Below are 22,726 nucleotides of genomic sequence, written 5' to 3' on the forward strand. Positions count from 1 at the left end.
GAAGATAAAACCCAAGTGTGTGACCATTAACTTTTAAATAAAAGCTAATGAGCAATGTTAGGGGTCATGAATGGTCTATCGAAATTTTACAGTACTCGCAAAATTAGGCTTCTGCTTGGATGCTCGAATTGTGCTTGGAATGCTCGCAAAATATTAGTGGGTGCTTGTTTGCAAGTGGTCGCATATTTTTACAAGTGCTCGCATGCTCGGTTTTTAGTGGAGGTAGCTTTTTGAAAAGTGCTCGTTTCTCACAAGGCTAATTTTTGTCAATGCTCATGTTTGCAAAGAAAAACGCTCTGCTCACATTCTCGCAAAGACCATTCGATACCCCTAATGTTGTTGATGCTGTACAAAGTGGTTTTAACTTTTATGGCTTCCAAAGGATTTTAAAGAAAGGACCGTGACACACAACATTAATTCCATCTCCAACTTTATTATTCTGAGGGAGTAAGACTCAACTGACCAATTGAAAATAGCTAAGCTACAAAAATACTTCCTCCCCAACACTTAAATCTTTTTGCACAATGGGCCATTTCCAAGTTACCCTTTGCCTCTGTTTCAAAATGAGTCCAAGTGCAAAACCATTCATATGAAAATGAGTTTTCACCTACAGGTCCATTTTCATGCAAATCAAACTCATTTTCATTTCAATGGTTCTCCATGTAGATTTGTTTGAAACAGAGGCAAAGGGTAACTCTGAAATGGCCTATTCATTTCAATCCAGTAGTTTTTGTTATTAGTAGCCGGAAAAGGAGAAAATGTATTTCCAGGAAGTATCCATACCCACCCCACAGATGATGTATTAAAATTCCAATTAGAAGGGGGGGGGGAGGGGGAGTCTTAAAGGCCAAAACTTTTAAAGAAAAGTATGAAGCTAAACTGGAATTTTAATGCAGTGGGAGTTCAAACCATAAAATCCTGTGGGGTGTATGGATATTTTTTGGAGTACTTTAACAAAACATAGATTTTGGACCAAAATATTCCCTATCAGTGACCATCATTGTTGGGATTGTCTATGGTTATCAAAGACGTTTTCAGGAATTCAAATTAATAATTATTATTTGCCAGTTTGACAGTGTAAACTGTCAAAAGATGTTATGTCGAACAATGGCTGCCATGCACATAATAGAAGCAGCTGTTAAGTAAGAATTTGGTCTCTGGGACAATTAATAAGGTGTCCACAAGGACAGGTTTGGCTGTCTCCCTCTCTCCTCCGCAGAGGCTTCTTCAGTTGGGGAGGATGGGCACCCCATTTTCCAGCCTGTACGAAAAATAAGGAGGCCTCTGCAGTGACGAGAGGCTGTATCTCCGAAAAAAGATTGCATACACCTACAAAACCACAAAAGTTTGTCAAGAACAACCAATTTTATACAATTTTTTTGGCTTTTAACTGATAACACTCCTTAAAAGCTACTGTGAACATTATTGATCAACTCCACGACATTTGTTTTTGGAGTAAATATTCATAATATTAATAATAATCAATTATTATTAAAAATAATAATATTGTTCTTTATGATTATTTTACTATTGAAGTTCACGTTGACGATAATCTGTTTCTTGGAACATTAGTGCTAAAGAGAGATGGAGACAGTTCTTTTCTTTTAGGATAGCTTGACTGGGTTCCTGTAGCAAGCACAGTTGCTCGGGCAATTTCACCAGATCTCCTAACAATCTCTTCAAAGGGAAGATCCTTGAATTTTGCCATGTAAAATGCTAAAGCTCCAATAAATGCATCTCCAGCACCCTAATAATAACAATAACAGAAATATTCATTTGCAACCAAACACCTCATTACATTAGTTATACAACGTGTTTTATTATGTACAACCTTTGGATGTTTCTTTGCGGCTACTTTCTTTGCCCCCAACTCAAGAGAGATTTTGGGTTTACCTCGGTGTAAGAACCTAAGAAATTTTTCTTTGTTTTGAAGCAATTGTTTTCCTGCTCTATATTGTTTTGAGGTTCTTGTTAAATTACTGGTGAGTTTCACAGGTTCTTACACTGAAGATGAGCGGAGATTTGAGATTCAACCAAGAATCTTTAACCAAAAATAGACTACAATGCCAGCAGCCAGGCTTGGGCCCTGATTTCACGCTCCAGAGTCAAATGTACCAACAATTTGACCAATGTCTTAAAGATGTGAATATTGTTCCTCGTGGTGTAAGATAGGAATGGGTTATTCCAGAAAAAATACACACCTCCCCCAAGGATGGCAAACTGGAAATTCTCGCGGGGAGGTGGGGGGGGGGGGGTTAATGGCTCGGGGAATCAGGGCGAGAGGGGTGATCTGAACCTAAAAATTATTCCTCGGGGGTCACTTAATTAATCATGCCTTACGATCGATATGTTAACAAGTTTATGGATGCCAGAACGTGGACATTTAATACGCCGGCATGAACTTGTATTCTTTGAAAGAAAGGAGGAGTCCAGCGCCCAACAGAACAAAAGGAAAATTTAAAATTTCGTAGTTCAAAAGGTTTTATTGATAAGCTCAAGTAAATGTCACACTAACAGTCCTAACAGCGAGAAATCAATCTTGTAAACACACGCCAATTTAGGCCGCCTTGTCACGACAACTGAAATTATAGTTTTTCTTTATTAGCACATTAAGGACTAATTTTTCACTGTGTTTTTCCTTACATTATTTTACATAATTTTTAAGACTTACATATTTCTTATCTTGTATGTTTGTTGTATGTCGTAAAAAGCAAGTGGCATTTTCGAGGAGAGTGTACTGGAGATCACTCAAACACATGCGCGATCGTAAAATAATCTGATTTGAAATGTTGAAATTTGACCCACAAAATTCGCAATATTAGCCCAGTTTCGAAAATTATAATAAACAGGGATCTTTTAGAAGAAATTTTGTGTCTTTTCTATTGCTTGTTGTGTCCAGTTAGGGCCTTTAAAAAAATTGGAAATCCGGGCGGGAGGGGGGGGTCCTTGAGCTTGGAAATTCAGGCGGGAGGAGGAGTCTAGCGATCTGGGAAATCGGTCGGGAGGGGGGTTAAAATTTTTTTCCTCCGTGGGGGGTGTTTTTTTTTTTGTAATTTTTTTTTTTTTTTTTTTTTTTTTTTTTTTTTTTTTTTGTTTGGGGGGGCGGCCCCCTCCCTCCACACCCAAACAAACAAAAAAAAAATAATAATAATAATAATAATAATAATAATAATAAAAAAAAATAATAATATCCCCCGGGGCCAATGTGAAATAAATATTGTAAATAAACATAACAATCATGGTTAAAAATCCCAACTGGCGGGAGGCAGACCAGTTGGCTATTTACAAACGCAGCCGAGGAGTTGAACTCGGGACTACCGAGAACAACACCAGCAAGTGGTCAGAACGGGACTTGAACCCGCGACCTCCGGATTACAAGTCCGACGCTCTAACCACTCGGCCACACTGCCTCAAGAAAACAACCTTCATGAAACCCTCAATTTCCAAACTAGCTAAATTATTTCCACATTGTTTGAAGCACAAGACAATTAAGTCACTAATTAAAATAAGTATACAAGCTACATTATAAGTGTAATAAGTTACCGTTGTATCGACTGGTTCGGCAGGCGTGACTGGAATGTGTTTTGGCATGCGGTTTTCCTGAGTCCCAACAACAGAGCCTTTTCCACCAAGAGTGATCACAGCTCTACCAGCTCCTCTCTCCAATATCATGATTACAGCTTTCTCGGCATCTTCTATTGTTTTTACTGATAAACCTGTTAAAAGTTCAGCCTGAAACACAATCAATGAAAGCGTTACTTTAAGTATATACATATATTTCCCCAAGTACGCTGACACATCACGTAAACAGACACTTTATCCTGGTCCCAAACAAATCCACCAACATTTTTAACTGGGCTAAATACTCGCAGCTGGTAATATTAAAACCTTCTTGACTTATGATTAGTATTTTGTAATTGGAAAAGGGGGAGTGCAATTCAGGGAGCTTTGAGCAAGTAATTTCACAATCGGAAGCATATGCAGCAAGGTCCAGATACTAATCAGTATATCGTAATTATAATAACAATAGGTATATTAATCACTTTCACAAACAGTATAGGAAAACAACAAGAAGGAACCCTGATCTAAGTGCACATGATTGATGTGCGGTAATTGGTCACCCATGCGACAAATACGGTAGTTGTTTTTGATGTCATTATTATTCCATTATTTTGTCACTGCTAACATATTGAAATTTCGAGAATAGTCAGATGGCCAACAGAATTAATTATTATCAGAAATACCATTCCTTGTGTTCTTACCTCACTTTCATTGGCACAAAATACATCACTGAGTCTATAATAAAAATAATCCAACCACGACAAAGCTGGAGCAGGATTGAATATCGTTTGTACTGCAGAGAAAAGAAAATCGAGAGAGAGCCTCAATTAGATTGCAAAGAACCAGGTAAAAGCATAACAATTTTATGACAAATTGCTTAGTGCTTACAACCCTGATTTCTACCTAACTTTGATGCTTCAAAGTTATCAGTTTGCAGGCTATTAGCCAGGATTTAATAAGTGGGAGTCCAAAATTCTTATAAGGCCTGACTTTGGGACTGCCTGAGGAGCATGCAAGGTGTTGCTCTGCAGTTATGAGTGCAAAGGACGGTATCTAAAGATTTCCAAATTTGCTAAAAACAAAACCCTGTATACAGTGCTTCATATTAATTTTCTCTGAAAAGTGGTCATCTATAGGACTCCTGGACTCACACCTGGCAAAAAGCCTGTTGATTTGTATATGAAAAAGTTTGCTATCCTTTGCTCCCTGACTCACATTTCAATTGGTCAAATTATTTATAGCCAGTGAACAGACTATCTAGTCAAGGATGGGGCAAAGAGAAAGTGGAAAGAAAAGAAAGGGGGAAGCCCCGGCCACTTTTCTCGCAGCGAATTCCTTCTCAGCCCATATTCCAGCCAGAGACTGTTCACAGCTTATTCAATTTTGTTCCAAGTGGACGAGTTCACTTGTTCAAGTAGTTGAACTGGCAACACACACTGGTAAAATATTGCAAGATTCCCTGTGACACTAACCTCCAGCCTTCTTTGCAACAGATAGAGTGTAATGTGTTACTTCAGGATTTATTTCCAGTTGACAAACACAAACTGATGCAGATGTTATCACAGACTTTGCACTTTTAATATCTTCATCAGATAGAATATCATTAGCCCCACTCACAATGACAATAGAATTCTCTCCTGTAAACAAAATAAATTCAGTTGTAAACCAGCAGCTATCAAATAGTTTATAATTGGGAATTTTTACACTATTGACAGATTGAGACGGAAGAAGTGCCCTTCCTCTCAGGAAAGAACAATTATGACAAAAGTGGAAATCAAACCTATATAGATCCCAGGGGGAGGGGGACACTGTATATTTTTTCGGTGGTTGTGTGGCACTGGGACGTTGAAACCCTTACTACAGTATATACCGGTACCAGACTATGTTCAGCTGATTCTGCAACCCTATACAAGACTAGACACCAAAAAATCCCTAACCTATCACAGACTTGCATTTTTTAGAACTGTTTCACTATCAGTGTTTTAAATAATGATATATGATATGTATATAGCGCACATGTGTCAAATGCGCACCACGACACACAGAAAGGCCAGACCACCACCGGGAGCCGTGCCCACCTGCGAAAAGTGTGTGGGCCGCCCCAACAGACAGGAGACGGGACCACGGCGTCCCGAGGACAGCACCAGAGGAACGAAAGGAGCACACCCCAGGTGGGTCCGGGGGGCGAACCCCGCCCCCGCACAGCGCCGGCGCTCTACCAACTGAGCAACCAGGCGGCGGATTTTAATGGAAATAATCTATCAACAATAATGCTGCGATGATTTTAGTTACGTTTCTAAAGGAAAGACTATTTCTCTTCCGAATTTCTATTCTCATTCTGGACTTAATTTGTCATACCACTGATCAGTTTCCCGGCAATGATACCCTTCTCTTGACCAGACACAACTGCTTCAAAACCATACCCAATCAAAGCGGCACATGGATCATGCATCAGGGAATCAAACAGATTTATTCTTACTAGCTTTTATTAATGATTCACACTGTTGTACAGTTACCATTTACCATTTGAATTTACTGAAATTGGAGCAACTCCTGTGGCAGCCTCTGTGGTGATACTCACATGATCTGCAAAGGTCAACAGTGAAAGGTCAGCATGCAGAGGTCATGTGAGAAATGTAATACTCAGCAATGCAACTCTTCTTCAAAATCAAGGAAAATTAAACTTATTGGGGTGACAAATTATGTTTTCTATATACAGTATTGTGAAAAGTGCACGAATCCGATCGCTCGGCGAGGATCCGAAACCGCGCGACTCGCCGTCGACGCGCAGCGGAGTGCGGTGTCGCCGCGAACCGCCGGAGCAGCTAGCGCATATGTTGTGACTCCCCTCATCGTTCTGGCCGGGAACACAGAGAGCGACCGTGCACCGACGACTTCCCCAGAGAGCGCACGAGCTGTGACCACAATGTTTCCCACTGGTCTGTCCCGCGCGAGTGGCCGCGCAGCACCCCGGATGACCCCAGGACCACCCCACGGACCCCCCACAGAGGGAGGCTGGAGGAGGAGTCTGAGGAAACAAGCCGCCGCTGAGACGTGACAATTCGCGCGAACAGCCATGACGGCACGAGGAAAAAGGAAGGGCGAGGAGAGAAGACGGGGGCGGGACACACCGGGACACCAGGGGGGGCGGGGGGGAGAGACGAGGCTTGCCTTTTCACAATACTGTAATACCTGTGTTGACACCATTTTGTTTAAAATTTTCAAGGTACCGTTGTCCAAAAGAATCGTCACCAACCTAGAAACATTAATATTATAGTCAGCCAGGCTTAAAAATTAAATCACAAAAACAACACACAAGCAAAAAAACTACACTTCATTCTTCATTCTCTCAAGTATAGAAGAAGCCCAGACCCATAGACCCATAGACTGTGGAAGCACTCTGTAGCCATTGTACTGTTAGTATAGCGCATCAGAATATTATTTGTAGCAAAACATGGCATGTAAAAAAGTAACTATTTATTATAAAATGATGCATACAAAAGGTAAAGCCTGTTTGCAAGCATTGGTGGCTTGGTTGGTTTCAGCAGAGTTAAGATAAGCAGTGCTTTAAGACTTTACAGATTAATTTCCACCCTGTATTAATCTTTTCGTGTAAGTGCAAGAGTACATTAAAGGTTGTTGTTGTTGTTGTTGTTGTTGTTGTAAGCTACTACTGGAGGCAAACTGAAAACTAAGGAACATATTTACCACAATTTGACCAAAGGAAAAGCTCAAAATTTTATTCCCTTTCCACCCTTAATTGATTTTGTTAGGTCTCTTAACCAATCAAAAGGAAGAAAACTAATGACGCAAATGATAATATACTTTGTTTTGTTAAACAGAATATAAACATTAAAACAGACTGAATGTGCTCTCCACTTACCAAAGTGAAAAAAGCTTTATTTATAGCTTGAGGTAAATATCTTTAGATGCAAATATAATAATAGCAAAGGTTTGAATGGAGGGATCTCCTCTAACATTGATTCTGACTACACAGGTACAGTTTTAATGTCACTTTTTTGTCACATTTTGTTAAAGTTTTTATTGGCAAATGATTTAAATAAATGTCAAACATGCCACTAATACAGAGGTCATGCCATGCTCAACCTAATTAAGGCATATCAACACAGTATTGAATTACGGCTCTCAGAACAGTCAATAAGAGCAGTTTTGTAAACAAATTCTAGGTTCACGACCCACTTTGAGAATCAAACATTTCCAAAGAAGATGAAAACAGACGTATTCCCTCCAAGCAAGCAAGACAAATACTCAACACAGACTTATTCTTAAAAACTCCAAATATTTGTCTTTTATTTTGTTAAGCAGTGAAAATAACTCTTGCGCTGTCAAACCATCTGTGTGTCTGCCCCATACTAGAAAAACATTCTTAATGATTCCTCTGTCAATTATACTGCCACTCAATCAGCCAGACAAACACTAAATGCTAACATCCCAAAAAGGAAGGGTTTTATGAAAACAGCAAGCAATATTTCATCGTTCCTGTGTCTGTCTGGCAAGCAGCAACTCGGCTGGAGTTAAAGAAATTTGCATTTCAATAACATGAAATTGTATAAGCCCATTAAAAGAGATTTAGGAACTGACATTGTCCAATAAAATAATTACATTTTACATCGGTGATGAACAGAAGATTAATGACTTTTGCCAAACGAAAAGGCATCGATTATTTTCTAGTTGAATACTGAGTGTTTCTTTATGCAGCACGGGAAAATTTTAAACAAAACAATCCATAGACGGTCATGTAAAGAATTAATCGATTTTCGCATGAATTCGCTAGAAGTTGTGTAATTAAAATTGAAGTACCGTACATAGTCTGTTGTACGTAATAAACAAATTATACTGTAAGAATATTTACAGTGTAATTGCGGTTTCTCGCCATTAAGCTTTTATTTAATGTACCATTTCGCAAATACAGTATTCCATTTGACGTGGAATCGAAAATTAAATGAGTGATTGCAATTTACACATCTCCGGTATTGCCCCGTACTGTAAACTAGATTCTCTATTACTTTGTATAACACCATTTTATTTCTTGAAGCTCATTGCCACGTTTAATATTTTAGTAACATAAAACCCCAAAAGGAACAAGAAGTCATATACCTTAACTCGATCTGCATTAGCAAGAAGTCAAGCTAGCCAACATCATCGAAGTGAGATCTTTTCTTTATAATTAAGACGGTGTACGCAACACACATACAAATGCCCATTGAATAGGAAAATGTACTGTACAATTTCCGACGCTCAAAGAAACCATATTATTGCATTTGCATCTAAACAGCATGCGAAATAGTGCAAGTCAAAGCGTAAAATTGTGAACTACGGCCAGAAGAAGCCAAACACATGTGCAAGCGAAGGCAGCTTGCCGGCAAAATTTAAACTGTGTATAAAAGCATGTTTGCGTGTTTATCAAATTCTGCTTGAAAGAAAAATATCACCATCTAAATTCCGTTTGTATGCAGTTGTACTCACTTTAGCAACCATCGCCGTCTTAGCTCCTAGTCGAGCGGCCATGACGCACTGATTTGCTCCTTTTCCACCGAAGCCCATCAAGAATTTGTCGCCATGAATGGTTTCGCCCGCTTTGGGTAGCCGCGGAACGAAGCTGCAAATGGGGCAAAATAAAAACAGTTAAATAAGACAACTTTGTGTGGATATGACGAAGGAAGTTGACGATGTTGCTAAGCCAACCTCACAAGGTCTGTCATGCAAGAACCAACAACCACAACATCGTAATTTTCTGCCTCTCCCGCCATTTTGATGGAAAGCGGGTCTGGACGGTGGAAGCGGGGAAGTTGGGAAAGAAGGGGAGTCGCAACCGGAAGTCGAGCAGTCGGGCCTGCCGAGGAAGCCTGGGGAAACCGGAAAGAAAACATGTATGAAACCGCTGATTTTATGTTTGCGGTCGTTTAGACGCCCTCGTTTTCATTTTCAGAAATAGCGAAGTCTTACACAAAGTACTAGCCAAGGGAGGGCTGGAAGGGTAGGAGCTTTCTGTGGTGAAGAGTTGTGATTTTGAACTTTCCTGTGAAATGACAGAGGCATAATGCCTTTGTTTGACGTTATTGGACTTGGGGGAGAGAAGCACGCTGTTATTATCGACATTGGAGCGGCCTATACAAAGTAAGAAGCGTTTTTCATGACGCTACATTGTGTTTGTAGTTTGGTGTCATGAAAATATCAGACACCTTACCTTATATAAACCAAAACGCTTTATACACTTATACTAGTGGTAACCACAGGTTAGAAAGTGCGGGCCTAGATGCACTTAAAGATCCTTCACTGTCACCTTCACCTTCCATGTGACAGAAGCGTCGATCTCATTAGAGAAACTTTTGTGATTTACACTTCGCATTTCTTCGCATTCTAATCGTTCTTTGTGGAGAAAAAAATTATCAAGTTCCTAATTGAACGACACAATTTCGGATCCTTTTGCATTGTAGCCGTTCATGGTGGAAGAACAAATAACTTAAGTCACCTCAATTCACCGCAATAATTCCAACAGGTCGCGAAAATTTCTCAGACGGTGTCGATAAAATCACTGGACAAGAGACAGTTATTCCGAGTAGCGCGTCACGCAAGGAATGCATAATTTTATCGAACATGCGGTGTAATTGAGACGCGATTTTCCTCGGTCGGTGAACTCGCTATGTTGTCAGTGTTGTAAGGGATTTTTCGAGATCAATCGTTGTTGGAATCATTCATTTTGCCATGGTTTATCTGTAATGCAATCACAGTAAATCGTCTCAAAACCAACGCCGAAACAATGCCTGCAAAACGTAATGTTTTCAATCTTCCATGTGGTAGAAGCCTTGATCTTATGTGACACACTGTTGAGATTGACACATTGCTCTTGAAGAACAGATTTTCAACTTCCGGTGTTTCGACAATTTGTTGTGATTGACACATTTTTCGCATTCTGATTGTTCTTAGTGGAAGAACAAAATTTTCAACTCCCGCTTTGCAGCTGGTCTTTATAAACGTGGCGCGCACGCGTAATACGCAATCCGCTGGTCACTGTCAAGATTAGGATTGCGGGCCTCTCTTGGGCCCGCAATAAGTAATACCCTGTCCATAGAGTACGTTGAAGGCTAAAAAAAAAACCTGTATTTCTCGTGCCTGTGTTTTAACTTATCTTTTATGTCCTTGCATTTAATTTATGGCCATTGTATGAATCTGATAAATTTGTTTCTCTTACCATCATGCACCCACAGAAATGGAAAATTCTGACTATGCTTTGTACATAGCCATCCAGTGTGCTTCCTGTCAGTTGGAATTTTGAACTATTTTATGTTTATTATAAATATTTTTTCCTGTTATTAAGTGGCTAGCCCATAAAACTAGCAAAGTGGACAACCACTATAAACAACGTTTTTTGTGCCCTATTAATTTCTACATAATCAGTTAATTATTATTTAACAATTATTCACCGAAGTGGAGATGAATAGTGGTGGATATTTACGGAGCCACAAAGCGGCAAGGTAAATATCCACCACATTTACCGACACTGAGGTGAATAGTATATACCACACAAGTTGAATAACTAGTGGACCAAAACATCACTTTCAGTGCATAAAGTGACGCGAAGACACTTTGTTTCTCTTTAGCTGCTCAGAGGGGAATAGAACCTTTGCTAATCACCTCAGAGTTAACCAATAAGCGCACACCAAAGCACTATTCACTTGTGTGGTATATACTAAATTATTTTTAATGCATTATGCATCTTTCAGATGTGGTTTTGCTTCAGAGACAAGTCCTCGTCACATCATTCGCAGTGTCATTACACACACAGTAAATGGAGAGGTACCATGAGAATAAAAAATTATTAAAAAAGAATAATACAAGATATAAATTAAAGTAATCTGATTTGTATGGAAACAATGTTGCTAATGCCTGAAGTGCTGTATAAGCTTTCCATGCTATCAGAGGACTCTTTTCCTTTGTATTCGCTGAGCTGAGGAAACTGGAGAAAAGAGACCTCTGCCCTGAATAAAAAAAAACTGTTATTGAGCATGCGCCATCATTGCTTACTTAGCAACCAAACCATCATGAGATGTTCTAAGAAAATTTGGGCTCAATAAATGACAGCGGAATATTATTAATGTTAAGACATGCATGAGCTCAAGTTGCGTTAGCAAACAATGCAAGGAGCATGCATTTTGAAAAGAGCCGTCCATGACCGTGGATTAAAGCTACTGGTATTTTCGACCCTGGGGAGGGCAAAGGTCTCTTTTCCCCATTCTGTCAGATCAGCAAAAACAGAGGAAATGATGCCTCTGCTAGCAGGGAATACCAGCTGGTTGTATAATTTTGATTTTTTTTTGTGGCTTCAAAAATGCAACATTTTAATTTTGTACATGGTTTGCTATTATCCTTATTCAGACAGAAACAGTGAATGTTATCACTGATGAACAGGACAGAAGGCCTGATGAGTTGTATGCCACCCTTCGAGACTTTCTTCACCAAGTGTACTTTCGGTAAGTTAAAAGAAATTTGTGTATTGAAAAAATCTATTAGAGCAGTTTTCAATTGAGTGTCGTAAAACCAAAACCAAAGTAATTACTCTGGCCAATCACAAAGGACACAGACAATCCAGTGAACCAATCAAAACTCTAAGCAAATACATGTAGCCGGCATGAAGCGCGGGAAAACGTGCGTGAGCGAGTCACGATTGGTTTTGGTTTTAGTTATGATTGGCTGAGAAAGTGGCGCGAGATTTTTAAGCCAATCACTAAGCGTAGCAATGCAAAACCAAAGCAAACGCAATTAACTTTCGACACTCAAGTGAAAACCGCTCTAATCAGTTTAATTGAATCAAATCTAATCATCCTGGGGATTAAAGTAAAGGATTTGAATGCTCAGATGTAGACAGAAATATTAATAAAAATAAATAAATAAAGTCATATGTGAACCATGTTGGTATCTACAGACAATTTGTAGGGACTGTTAGGGTTACCACAGGTTGTCATGAGGCCAGAGAAAACTTGAGACGTCAAGGAAATTATAAAATTGTTACCAAGGTCAGGGAAAAGTCATGAGGGATTTATTATAAGGTTGTTGTAAGATTTGAAATGTGACAGTGTTGTTGTTTATACAGCTGTAAAGCAATTGTGAAGAACACCATAAGTTGCCTATTTTTTTATTCAAAATTGAGGTAGCACAGGATACACTGTAGCTGAAGGTTTTAATCAAATTGTTGACTGTCAGGGCTCGAGACTAACTTTTTGGCTAACTAGCCAAGTGGCTAGTGACAGCTTTGATTTCACTAGCCAAAACGTATTTTCTACTAGCCACAATTTTAAGCATAGTTCTTTTTTAGGGGGGGGGGGGGGTTAAAACAATGTCCGATAATGTTTAAACCTTTAGCCGTAAAATGTTCCTTAAATCTTTACGTTTTTTTCCCTTAAAAATTGGGCTTTGTTCTTCACTATAAAAATTGTAGATGTACATGCGTTTTTGTCAACTAAAATTTTGTTTAAAGCTTCACATTCTATAATGTCAACAGTTTACTTGTTAGTTATAATTATTCTCTGAGAGACGATTTTAATAAGTGCGGTTTCTTGCCACTAATGCCTGATTTTTTCCCTAGCCATTTTGGCTAGTGAAAGGCCAAAAGCTACAAGCCAAAACTGCATTTTTACTTAACTAGCCTTTGGCTAGTTGGCTACCGTTAGTCTCGAGCCCTGACTGTACTGTTGCCCATATCAGGTACCTTCTTGTTAACCCACGTGACAGACGAGTGGTTATCTGTGAGTCAGTCCTTTGTTCTACTCTTTGGAGGAATACCATTGCCAAAGTTCTTTTCAAGCACTTTGAGGTACCTGTAATGACATAATTATTATACTTCTACTATCAAAGAAATGTAGACTTTTTGACTTTTTGTACCTGTATCCCATTGGTGGAGTTAATGCCAGGGCTTCAAATAACACTGTATACCTGCCAACATTTTCTGGGTCAAAGGCGTGAGAATTTTATCCCGAGAGTGCCAGGATTTCTGAAGACGATATGACAATATTCGAAGTTTTCCAAAGACGTCCGAAGTATTCCGAAGACGTTCCGAACATATCCCGATCCCAGTACGTGGACATGTTTTGCTAAACATGACCTCGTTCCCAATGCTATTTTTTGTCAAAGCTCTGCGATTTCAGGGAAAGTATCGCCATTTATTCATTTTACATGGAGTTTTCTTTTCTCACATTGGTTTGAGTTTACATTTTATTGGAAAGTGTTTCGTTTGTGGTTGTAATAACTCACATTTTTCAACTAGGCGTGAGAGATTGGTTCGTAGGCGTGAGTTGGCGTGAGATCGAAGTTTTCAACTCGCAGGCGTGAGACTCACGCCCAAGGCGTGAGAGTTGGCAGGTATATAACAGTCGGTCCTCTGACATTGGCCAACCAACATTTGCTCATGTCTGACGAAATCCCAAGTGTGGTCGGACATGATGTCCGGACATTTTTTTGATAAAAAGTCATTTTACGGCAACAATAAACAAAATTCAACCTTTTGTTTTTGGTTTTGTCCAACCAAAATATTGTTTTGTCCGACCAAGATGGTGTCTTATTAGGACGTATGTCCTTTCAAGTGAAAAAAATTATTTGCAGCCCTGTAATGGGGTAAAGTTTGAAAAGTAATGACCTTGGCTACTTTTAACAAATGGTAAACGTCACAGTGTGCACAATTTAGTTACAGATGCACGGGGGAGGTTGCTAAGCGCGAAAGAAGCTTAAGAGTCACCCGAGGCAATAGCCGGTGACTCTAGCTGCTCGAGTGCTTAGCAAACCTCCCAAGTGCATCTGTAACTCAATAGTGCACACTGTGACGTTTACCATTTGTTTTATAACATCACTTTTAGGCAATTTATTACATTTCTTCGAGGTAAAAGTGTGTGCACTTATTTAAGCAATTGCGTGTAGTGCTCGCGTAAACGCTGACCAAAACCTCAAAGAAAAAACAAACTTTTGAATTATTTCAAACTTGCATTATACCTCAAAGTCTTTCAGCATTATGGAGAAATGGTTTATCTTATACATGTTTAGCTTTTTCATATTCACAGGAAAATCGAGAACACATGTAAACTTCTTGAAGTAGTGGCACTTTCTTGTGCCAGGTCGCATCAGATCAGCGCGCGCTCAGGTTGAAGGCATATGTCAGTCTGCACCCATGGGCAAATAGTAGATGCGTAAATAAACCAATCAGAATGCGTGCTTTATTTTAGTTGTGCTACAATTGGATTTTGAAGCGTTTTTCTATCACTACTTTCGGATTACTTAAGAGATTGTAAGTTACTTTCTGTTTTGAGTTACCAGTTTTAAGTGAACATGTTCATTTATTTGCCAATCCATCTTACTGTAGTGGTGTCAAATGTGAAAGCAATTTGCCCAACACTTGCACATAGTGTGGACATATTGTTTATCCAAAAATTATGGTAATTTAGAGACCAAAAGGATGGAAGTTGATGAAAAAAAAAAAGATGTATGATCCTTTGGTTGCTGAATTCAATGCACTGGTCATTAGACCAACAAACCTCTCACTGTCAACCATTACTTTGTTCTGTTTTAAATAGGTTCCATCAGTGTTATTTGCACCCCATCACCTATTAGCACTTTTTACCCTTGGAGTACCTTCAGGGCTCGTCCTGGACTGTGGCTTCACAGAGGCAGTTGTCTTACCAATATCCTTTAATTTATAACTTAAAAAACTATAAATTTTAAATATAAAAAGTTCTTAATAATAATTGTCAACTACAGACCTTTTTATGGGTAAGAGTTATCATCATATAGATTTTGAAAACAGGGTTTTGTACAGACTATTCATTTGCACCTCAAGTGCCTCACTGCTGTCAATCAAATAACATGACAACAATCAAGGAACCTTTGAAAAGGGGAAACAAACAGAATGGGTCAAAACCAAACACAACCAATAGATGTGACGTTTTGAACCCATTAAAGACAAAGTGAACTTCTGTTTCCTAAGAGGTCCACTAAGATTATTGCCGTCATCAGAAAAGTCATCCAGTGATTCAAGAGTTGACTTAATGTTACTGAAAGATGCAGTTACTGAATTTTGTAAGAAATTAAATCATTTGAATGTAAAAGTAAAAATCGCTGCTGCAAAGATTTACAGAGTTTGCACATGACTGTATGCAATGTTTTAGACGTTCTATATTTTCTTGACCCTTTGTTGCTTCTGGCATCACATCTATGAAGGGACTGCTATTCTCAAAGCTGTTGAAACAATCCCACTTGGATCACAAGCCATTCACAAGTAAGATAACTTTTAGATCTTTCTTCATTAGAATGGCTCAAAAAGCGACCAGCTTAACTTTTCCCCTTGACCTTTTTTTTTTTTGTGGGGGAGGAAGGGGCTAGCCATATGTTGTGGAGAGGGGATGCTTATATACTATAAGGCCCGGGTCGCACTTAGGACAAAATCGGGACAAGTTTATTTTGATAACCAAAACAATTGTCAGATTCCTGTCATCAGTTGACCACGCCAAGTGCGACCTACTTGTCCCTACGCGGACAAAAACTTGTCCACAGAGACAAATCTTCAAAGAAGCTGTCGTCCTGCCTCAACGCAGGACTTTTTACGAACAACAAACAACACATTTTACTGTCTAGTCATGAATACGAATTCAAGCAGTCTTTGACCGAATATTTCCGTTATTTTGGAAAAGAGCCCTTGTAAGATAATCCAAATGAAAGAAAAGATCGGTATAAGCCAGAGCAACTGTTCTGCATGTTGCCATAGTCCAAATTATGATGCACAGCAATTTGCTCATAATTTTCCGCTTTATACGGCGGCACGCTTTCTTTTATATGAGCTTCGACATCGTTACGAACACTCGCATTAAGAAGGTAGAAACAAAAATTTGCATTGATTTGATTCAATGCGACCGGTTTGTCTCTCCCTTTTGAATATTATTTTTGCTGCGAAATTAACACAGTATCAAGTGACGGGTAGTTTTGTGTACGTGTGTCCAAGCGCGACCCTAAATACAACAATTCAAATTGTCTCGGACAAGTTCCGAGACAAACATTGTCCTCAACATCCTGCAACATTTCAAATGTTTGTCTCAAGTGCAACCCGGACCTAAAAGCTTTGTTATGCCCCCCCCCCCCCCCCCGTCTTTTAAGCCACCTCTTGAAGTTTATTTTTTAAATAAGCCCCCTGTCTATTAAGCCCCCACCTTCACTTCCCAAGCTAGTAGACCATGACAATTTTTGGTAAGTTTAACCCATTGACACCTGGAGATTGGATGTTTTTGACATTTTCTGGTCGGTTACGAGCTAATTAAGCTCCAACCTACTCAAAACGCCACTTGCAACATTGAGGCATGCCTTTCTTTTTACTAGCAGTGCCTTTTATGACATTTTTGCTCGGGCATGAGCATGTTTTTGGGTTAGAAAGTGCCCTACCACTTTAGGCTTTTCGCTTTTCGCTTTTCTTCATTTGTGTCATAGCAATTGATAACGTATTGTAGTACTGACCCATCATAGTGTAAGGCCTGAAAACCGCTGTCAGCCACCTTAACTTACTTGTCGACAAGGATATGAAATTATTTTTCTGATTATATTAGAACTGCCACCACTGTAAATAGCTTTTTGTCCATTTTCTTCATACTCTTTTATTTTCTTATTAATTTTTTCTGAAATACTTGCTAAAAATATCTGAATTGAAATCAAGTTTTTGACTTGACTTTTTTTTTAGGGGTGGTTCTTACTTGTCGAGGAGGGTGCTAATTTTTTAAAGGGCCAAGTTGTTGGTCAGGAGATTGAAGGTTATTCTTTACAACATTTTGTTCAGTTTTTCATTGTTTTGTTATTCTATTCTAGGCACCTAGAACACCAACTGATGGAAAGAAGTCTTGTACAAATAGAAACTGGAATAAAACCTTTGTCTTCTGTTATGAGTGAGTACTCACTGGTGAACCTTCATTGTATTTTATCTAAAAGACAGTAATTGAAACCATTTTGTGTTCATATTTCAAGCTTTATACACTCTTGATGTTAGTATCACTTGAATAACAAGCCTCAAAGAATATTAATTTTTAGCTTTGAGGTTGGGCTTTAGAATAAAAATATGTTCAGAAGGTAGCCTTTGATTTTTGTCATACACCTTGTTCATTATTGCCGACAGGTGTTACCATAATACCAATAATAATAATAATAGCAATATCCCACTGATTTTGAACAAAACTGATTTTCTCAAAGTCTTGTCTATCACGTGAACTCTGTAGTTTAAAATGCGTAAAAGTGTCAATCGTATTTATGGCGACAGCCAACGAACCTCGAAAAACAGAAACAAACAAAATGGATCAAAATCTACCAAACACAACTGACAGAAGTGATATTTCTTTTGAACCGCTTATTGAAAGGCAAAGTAATGTGAAAACTAACAAGAACAAACAGTTCTGGATAAAAATTAAAAAGTTCAAATAATAATTATTGCACATGTGTTATTCTTGCAGGGGGGGGGGGGTAGCCTGTGTAGCTGGAGGTTTTGTTGGGGTAACGCGCGCACGACTACCGAGACAACAAGTGGAAGTGGGAGGGGGGAGGGGTCGAGCGGTGATGCTGGCTTGGTCGTTAGTTGGGTTTTTAACTTCAGAGTTGTCATATTTTTGAGAGGCGTTGTAACTTTGTGCTTGAGTCAGTGTCTTCATATTAAAATTTTTTCAGATTCTGTTGGAACAGAAACTTTGGAGGACATAAAAGGTAAAAGTATCAAGTCACTTCTTTAATTTAATGACTACATAATAAATTATTATAAGCATAAATTATAATGTGTCCCTTTACAAAGCTGATGGAGTTACCCTGATAAAATAAAGGCTTTACTTACTGAACAAATGAGTTGTTTAGGGCCAAATATGATAATTTAAAATTTTCCTTGTTGCCATAATTATCATGTACCTCAGGTTTCTGATATTCATGTAGGTTCAACATGGGAAGAAGTTAAAAATAATTATTGGCAATCATTTATTTTAAAATTTAGTTCTGAGGCTTGGTGATGAATCAGGACTATTTAAAACCCCAACAGCCATTAACATTTCAGCTTCTTACAACTGTTATTTTCTTATGGTTGCTCTGTAGTGCGCACTTGCTTTGTGGCACCAAAGTTCAGTGGCCCAGAAGGAGAACCACGCCCAGCATCACAGGTGCCAAAGGTTGATTATCCACTGGACGGTGGAAGAGTTCTCAGAATTGAAGGTCAAATCAGGTAAAATAATGCTGAATATAACAGAAAAGACAGGACAGGTGTGAATCCTAAAAAAATGTGCAGCCAAAGGAAGGTAAATATTGTTTTGTCTTGTCTTTCAGAGAACAGACATTTGACATTCTGTTTGATGGCGACGAGGAAGAAAAATCCATTGCAACATGTGTACTGGATTCCATACTTAAGGTATACATGTATTACATGGCTTAGCCAATTTTATTAAGTATTTATTTTAAATTAATTTTTACAATTATTACAATTTGGTTGTAATAATTTATTTTCTTTGTCAACTTATGTTTGTAGTGTCCTATTGACACAAGGAAACCTTTAGCAGAAAACATAGTTCTTATTGGGGGAACTGTAATGACACCAGGGTTCAAGTAAGTTCTAGTTTGTATGAAAAACTTTGTTAGTTGTATTTCATGTTTGTCTCGCCGTTTTTAGCAAGCCTGCAGGGCAAGTAAAATACAAATGGCACTATAAATTAATGAAGTGTGATAATCCATTTTGAGAAAATTATGTGTCATGATATATCTAGGAATTTATGCTATTAAGGGAATGAGGTGGGATGGGGGTTTTAATTCTGTGTGATAACTTGACAGTTTTTTTTATTTTTTGTTTACTAGGCATCGTCTTTTACAAGAAATTTATTGTCTGCTCCAGTCACCACGGTACAAGGAAAACTTGTTTATAAAAACCATCAAAATGCATCAGACACCAGTCAGTCCAAACTGTACCTCATGGCTTGGAGGTATGTCTTTTAATGTGTGTTATTTTCTGGAAATGTGTAATTTAGTATAGGTAAAGAAAGTCTACGCCGGCCCAGTGGCCTTTAACTGATGGCTTCTGCAGCCATGGCCGTAACCAGCAAGAGGCACTTGCCTGATTTAAACCCAAATTAAATAAAACAATACGTTCAGGACGGAAAATAATTCCCAATTGTAGCTGATTGATTTTTGTGAAGAAATACCTCTCGAAAAATGATAAAAATCATGTCTCAGATCTTCTAGATTTCGAAATATTCTTTCCATACCCCGCTCTCTGCTCGTGCCTTAGACACTCACAACTTTTGCCTTGTCTCAGTCAAAAGTCTATCTATGGCCCTGGTAGCATGAAGTGACTTGGAGTATAATTTGCTACTTCCCTCTCGAAAAGATAGTAGTCGGGTGACTTCTGAAAGGATAGTAGTCGGGTGACTTCTGAAAGGATAGTAGTCGGGTGACTTCTGAAAGGATAGTAGTCGGGTGACTTCTGAAAGGATAGTAGTCGGGTGACTTCTGAAAGGATAGTAGTCGGGTGACTTCTGAAAGGATGGTAGTCGGGTGACTTCTGAAAGGATGGTAGTCGGGTGACTTCTGAAAGGATAGTAGTCGGGTGACTTCTGAAAGGATAGTAGTCGGGTGACTTCTGAAAGGATAGTAGTCGGGTGACTTCTGAAAGGATAGTAGTCGGGTGACTTCTGAAAGGATAGTAGTCGGGTGACTTCTGAAAGGATAGTAGTCGGGTGACTTCTGAGATAGTAGTCGGGTGACTTCTGAAAGGATGGTAGTCGGGTGACTTCTGAAAGGATAGTAGTCGGGTGACTTCTGAAAGGATAGTAGTCGGGTGACTTCTGAAAGGATAGTAGTCGGGTGACTTCTGAAAGGATAGTAGTAGGGTGACTTCTGAAAGGATAGTAGTCGGGTGACTTCTGAAAGGATAGTAGTCGGGTGACTTCTGAAAGGATAGTAGTCGGGTGACTTCTGAAAGGATGGTAGTCGGGTGACTTCTGAAAGGATAGTAGTCGGGTGACTTCTGAAAGGATAGTAGTCGGGTGACTTCTGATACTCTTAGTTCAAAGCAGGGGCACTGTGAGAGTATGCCACAAAAGATGACTCTAGCCTGTTCATATCTAAACACCTCCTATCTAAACAGACTCTCGCATCAGAGATAGATTTGAACAGAATGACTGGTGAAGGAGGGGAGAGGGATTTATATGCATATTCCTGTTAGGTGAGAGGTGCAGTGGCTTAATGGTTGGTAAGATGCCAGATTAAGAAAGGGGGGGTTGACGTGGACAAGCATTCCATCCAGGGGGAGTAAATAAATTCCATGTCACTTCATGCTAAAAATATGAAATCTATTTCTTTCTCCTTTTAAATACCACAATCTTCATTCCCATGTGCAGGTGCAATATTTGGTGCTCTAGAAGTGCTGGCAGACCGCTCTGTAACTAAAGAGAGATATTTGCAAGATAACAAGATCCCAGACTGGGCATCCTGTGAAGTGCAAGCTGTTGACAACATCCCTATTTTAGATGCGCCACTTGAAAGACCTGTGCTGTCTCGTCGTCAGACAAGTGGCATTACTAGCACCCTTAGCAGCATAAGCAGCTCATTGTCAAGCCGACTTCTAAGTGGAGGCAGTCCACGCAGTTTGGGATCAAGTTTACTTCAAAGAGCTGGGGCATCATCCACTTCTGGCGCTTCTCAGAGTATAAAAGAAAATGACAAAGAAAGCCAAAAGGAATAACTCTATTCCAGACTTGCATACGTGTATATTACATTAAATTAATAAGGACAGGTTTAAGTCAAAATGAACTTTGTCAAGCATCAGGGGAGGGGTGAGGAGAGATGGGTGTGGTACCACTGACCAGCCAGGAGTGTAATTTTGTTCACCCTGGATAAGTTCTTTAAACTGACTAAAACTGTTATACCGTATTTTCTCGATTAGACGCCCCTGGCATTTATTACAAACTTGACCTGGTGGACCCGGCGTTTATTTGACTCCTGCAGTTTTTCAAGCCTGGTTTTCATTAAGCAACGGTTTTAATTCATTGTTTTTGAAAGAAATGTATCTGGTTAATATAGCTACAACTTATCATACCTTAAATAAATACCGTAGGGACCTTTTTTAACTCCACCTTGGAGACCCGGCATTTATTTGGTACCCGGCGTTAAATCGAGAAAATATGGTAACTTCCACCAGTGATAAAGGAGGTACACCCAATTTTGGAACTTTTAAAACATGAAAGGCAAAAGACCACTAGATGACAAAATGGCCACACAGAAACTGGAGGCACCCCACCCCCTCAAATAAAAAAAACTAGAAAGGTGCAGCTCTTAAGTGACCTGTTTGATGTCTTGGCTTGTTTCTTGCTTGATTCTGAATTCCACAGTCAAGTAACAAACGATCTGAGACGACACAGATCACTGCTAGGTGTTGTTTCAGTATGGAAATGTTGGGGTGAAATCTCACAGGTTCAACTGACAGGGGAAAAACCAAGAGTGGGGAGATATCACCTGGTTACTCAAACCTGGAAGAGAGGAAAAGAAGGAGAGGGACTGCAAACATGCCCACAAGAGTGGTAAAGAGTTAAATAAATTTTTCTTGTGGCCCTTGTCACATTTCCTTCATTCTCTTCCACTTTCATCCAATTGTTGCTCATTGTTGTTTGACTTGATAATTATCTATAAACAGAATTTTACGACAGGATGTGTGCATTCAGTTAGAGTACCCTTCCCACCCCTGGTAGACTGTATTGATACAAGTTAATAAAACCAAAATTGGAAAAGTAATGTTGAAAAGGACTTTCAGAAAGTCTACATCCCTGGGTAATTATGAGAACTGCTGTCGGTAGTTAAGAGGGAAACATATAAAACAGAAAGATTCCAAGAGGAACTTATAGGATATTTATTGAACTGTTCCATGTGAAGTGTCAGTTGTTGTGGTTTCTATAGCAATAAGCACAATGCAGGAATGGTTGGTCTTTAGACTATGCCAGAAACCTAAGAATATTGGAGAAGTCAGGTTGTAGTCTGGCAGTCCAAGTTTAGTTTGGAACATGTGATAAATCAAACCTCCATGGGAAATAAAAGATTGCTTCAGAAAGTTCTTTCGTCGAAGCGATAAAAGAATTCGATAAACTTCGGTAATTTCTTGACATTCTCTGTC

The 22,726-nt window shown here is 39.1% G+C and overlaps 2 protein-coding genes across 2 annotated transcripts; one reads left to right on the top strand and one right to left on the bottom strand.

Annotated features, from left to right (window-relative positions):
• Positions 1-413: 413 nt before the first annotated feature.
• LOC144636434 (ribokinase-like) lies at positions 414-9,369 on the bottom strand. Its single transcript, XM_078495646.1, has 8 exons — positions 9,268-9,369; positions 9,049-9,181; positions 6,754-6,817; positions 6,085-6,147; positions 5,034-5,198; positions 4,263-4,354; positions 3,544-3,732; positions 414-1,747 (listed from the first exon to the last, which is right to left on the bottom strand). Exons 1-8 carry the CDS (start codon positions 9,330-9,332, stop codon positions 1,538-1,540), a joined length of 981 nt encoding a protein of 326 aa, XP_078351772.1. The 5' UTR covers positions 9,333-9,369; the 3' UTR covers positions 414-1,537.
• A 158-nt stretch (positions 9,370-9,527) lies between these two features.
• On the top strand, positions 9,528-22,663 carry LOC144636333 (actin-related protein 10-like). Its single transcript, XM_078495519.1, has 13 exons — positions 9,528-9,699; positions 11,307-11,379; positions 11,959-12,053; positions 13,285-13,393; positions 15,141-15,248; positions 15,774-15,841; positions 17,413-17,489; positions 18,259-18,294; positions 18,670-18,796; positions 18,898-18,979; positions 19,097-19,173; positions 19,420-19,544; positions 20,961-22,663. Exons 1-13 carry the CDS (start codon positions 9,623-9,625, stop codon positions 21,302-21,304), a joined length of 1,398 nt encoding a protein of 465 aa, XP_078351645.1. The 5' UTR covers positions 9,528-9,622; the 3' UTR covers positions 21,305-22,663.
• The last annotated feature ends 63 nt before the right edge of the window (positions 22,664-22,726 follow it).

The sequence above is a fragment of the Oculina patagonica genome, chromosome 13 (genome assembly GCF_052425735.1).
Source record: "Oculina patagonica isolate OP01 chromosome 13, crgOcupat, whole genome shotgun sequence".
NCBI classification, from domain to species: Eukaryota; Metazoa; Cnidaria; class Anthozoa; order Scleractinia; family Oculinidae; genus Oculina; species Oculina patagonica.

Coding starts and splice junctions, on each gene's coding strand:
- LOC144636434 (XM_078495646.1), bottom strand. CDS start 9,332: ATGGCGGGAGAGGCAGAAAATTACGATGTTGTGGTTGTTGGTTCTTGC. Junction 6,148..6,753: donor ACAAAATGGTGTCAACACAG/GTATTACAGTAT, acceptor TGACCTTTGCAG/ATCATGTGAGTATCACCACA. Junction 5,199..6,084: donor AATTTCAGTAAATTCAAATG/GTAAATGGTAAC, acceptor TTTTGTTTACAG/GAGAGAATTCTATTGTCATT.
- LOC144636333 (XM_078495519.1), top strand. CDS start 9,623: ATGCCTTTGTTTGACGTTATTGGACTTGGGGGAGAGAAGCACGCTGTT. Junction 15,842..17,412: donor GGATCACAAGCCATTCACAA/GTAAGATAACTT, acceptor ATTCTATTCTAG/GCACCTAGAACACCAACTGA. Junction 17,490..18,258: donor ACCTTTGTCTTCTGTTATGA/GTGAGTACTCAC, acceptor AAATTTTTTCAG/ATTCTGTTGGAACAGAAACT.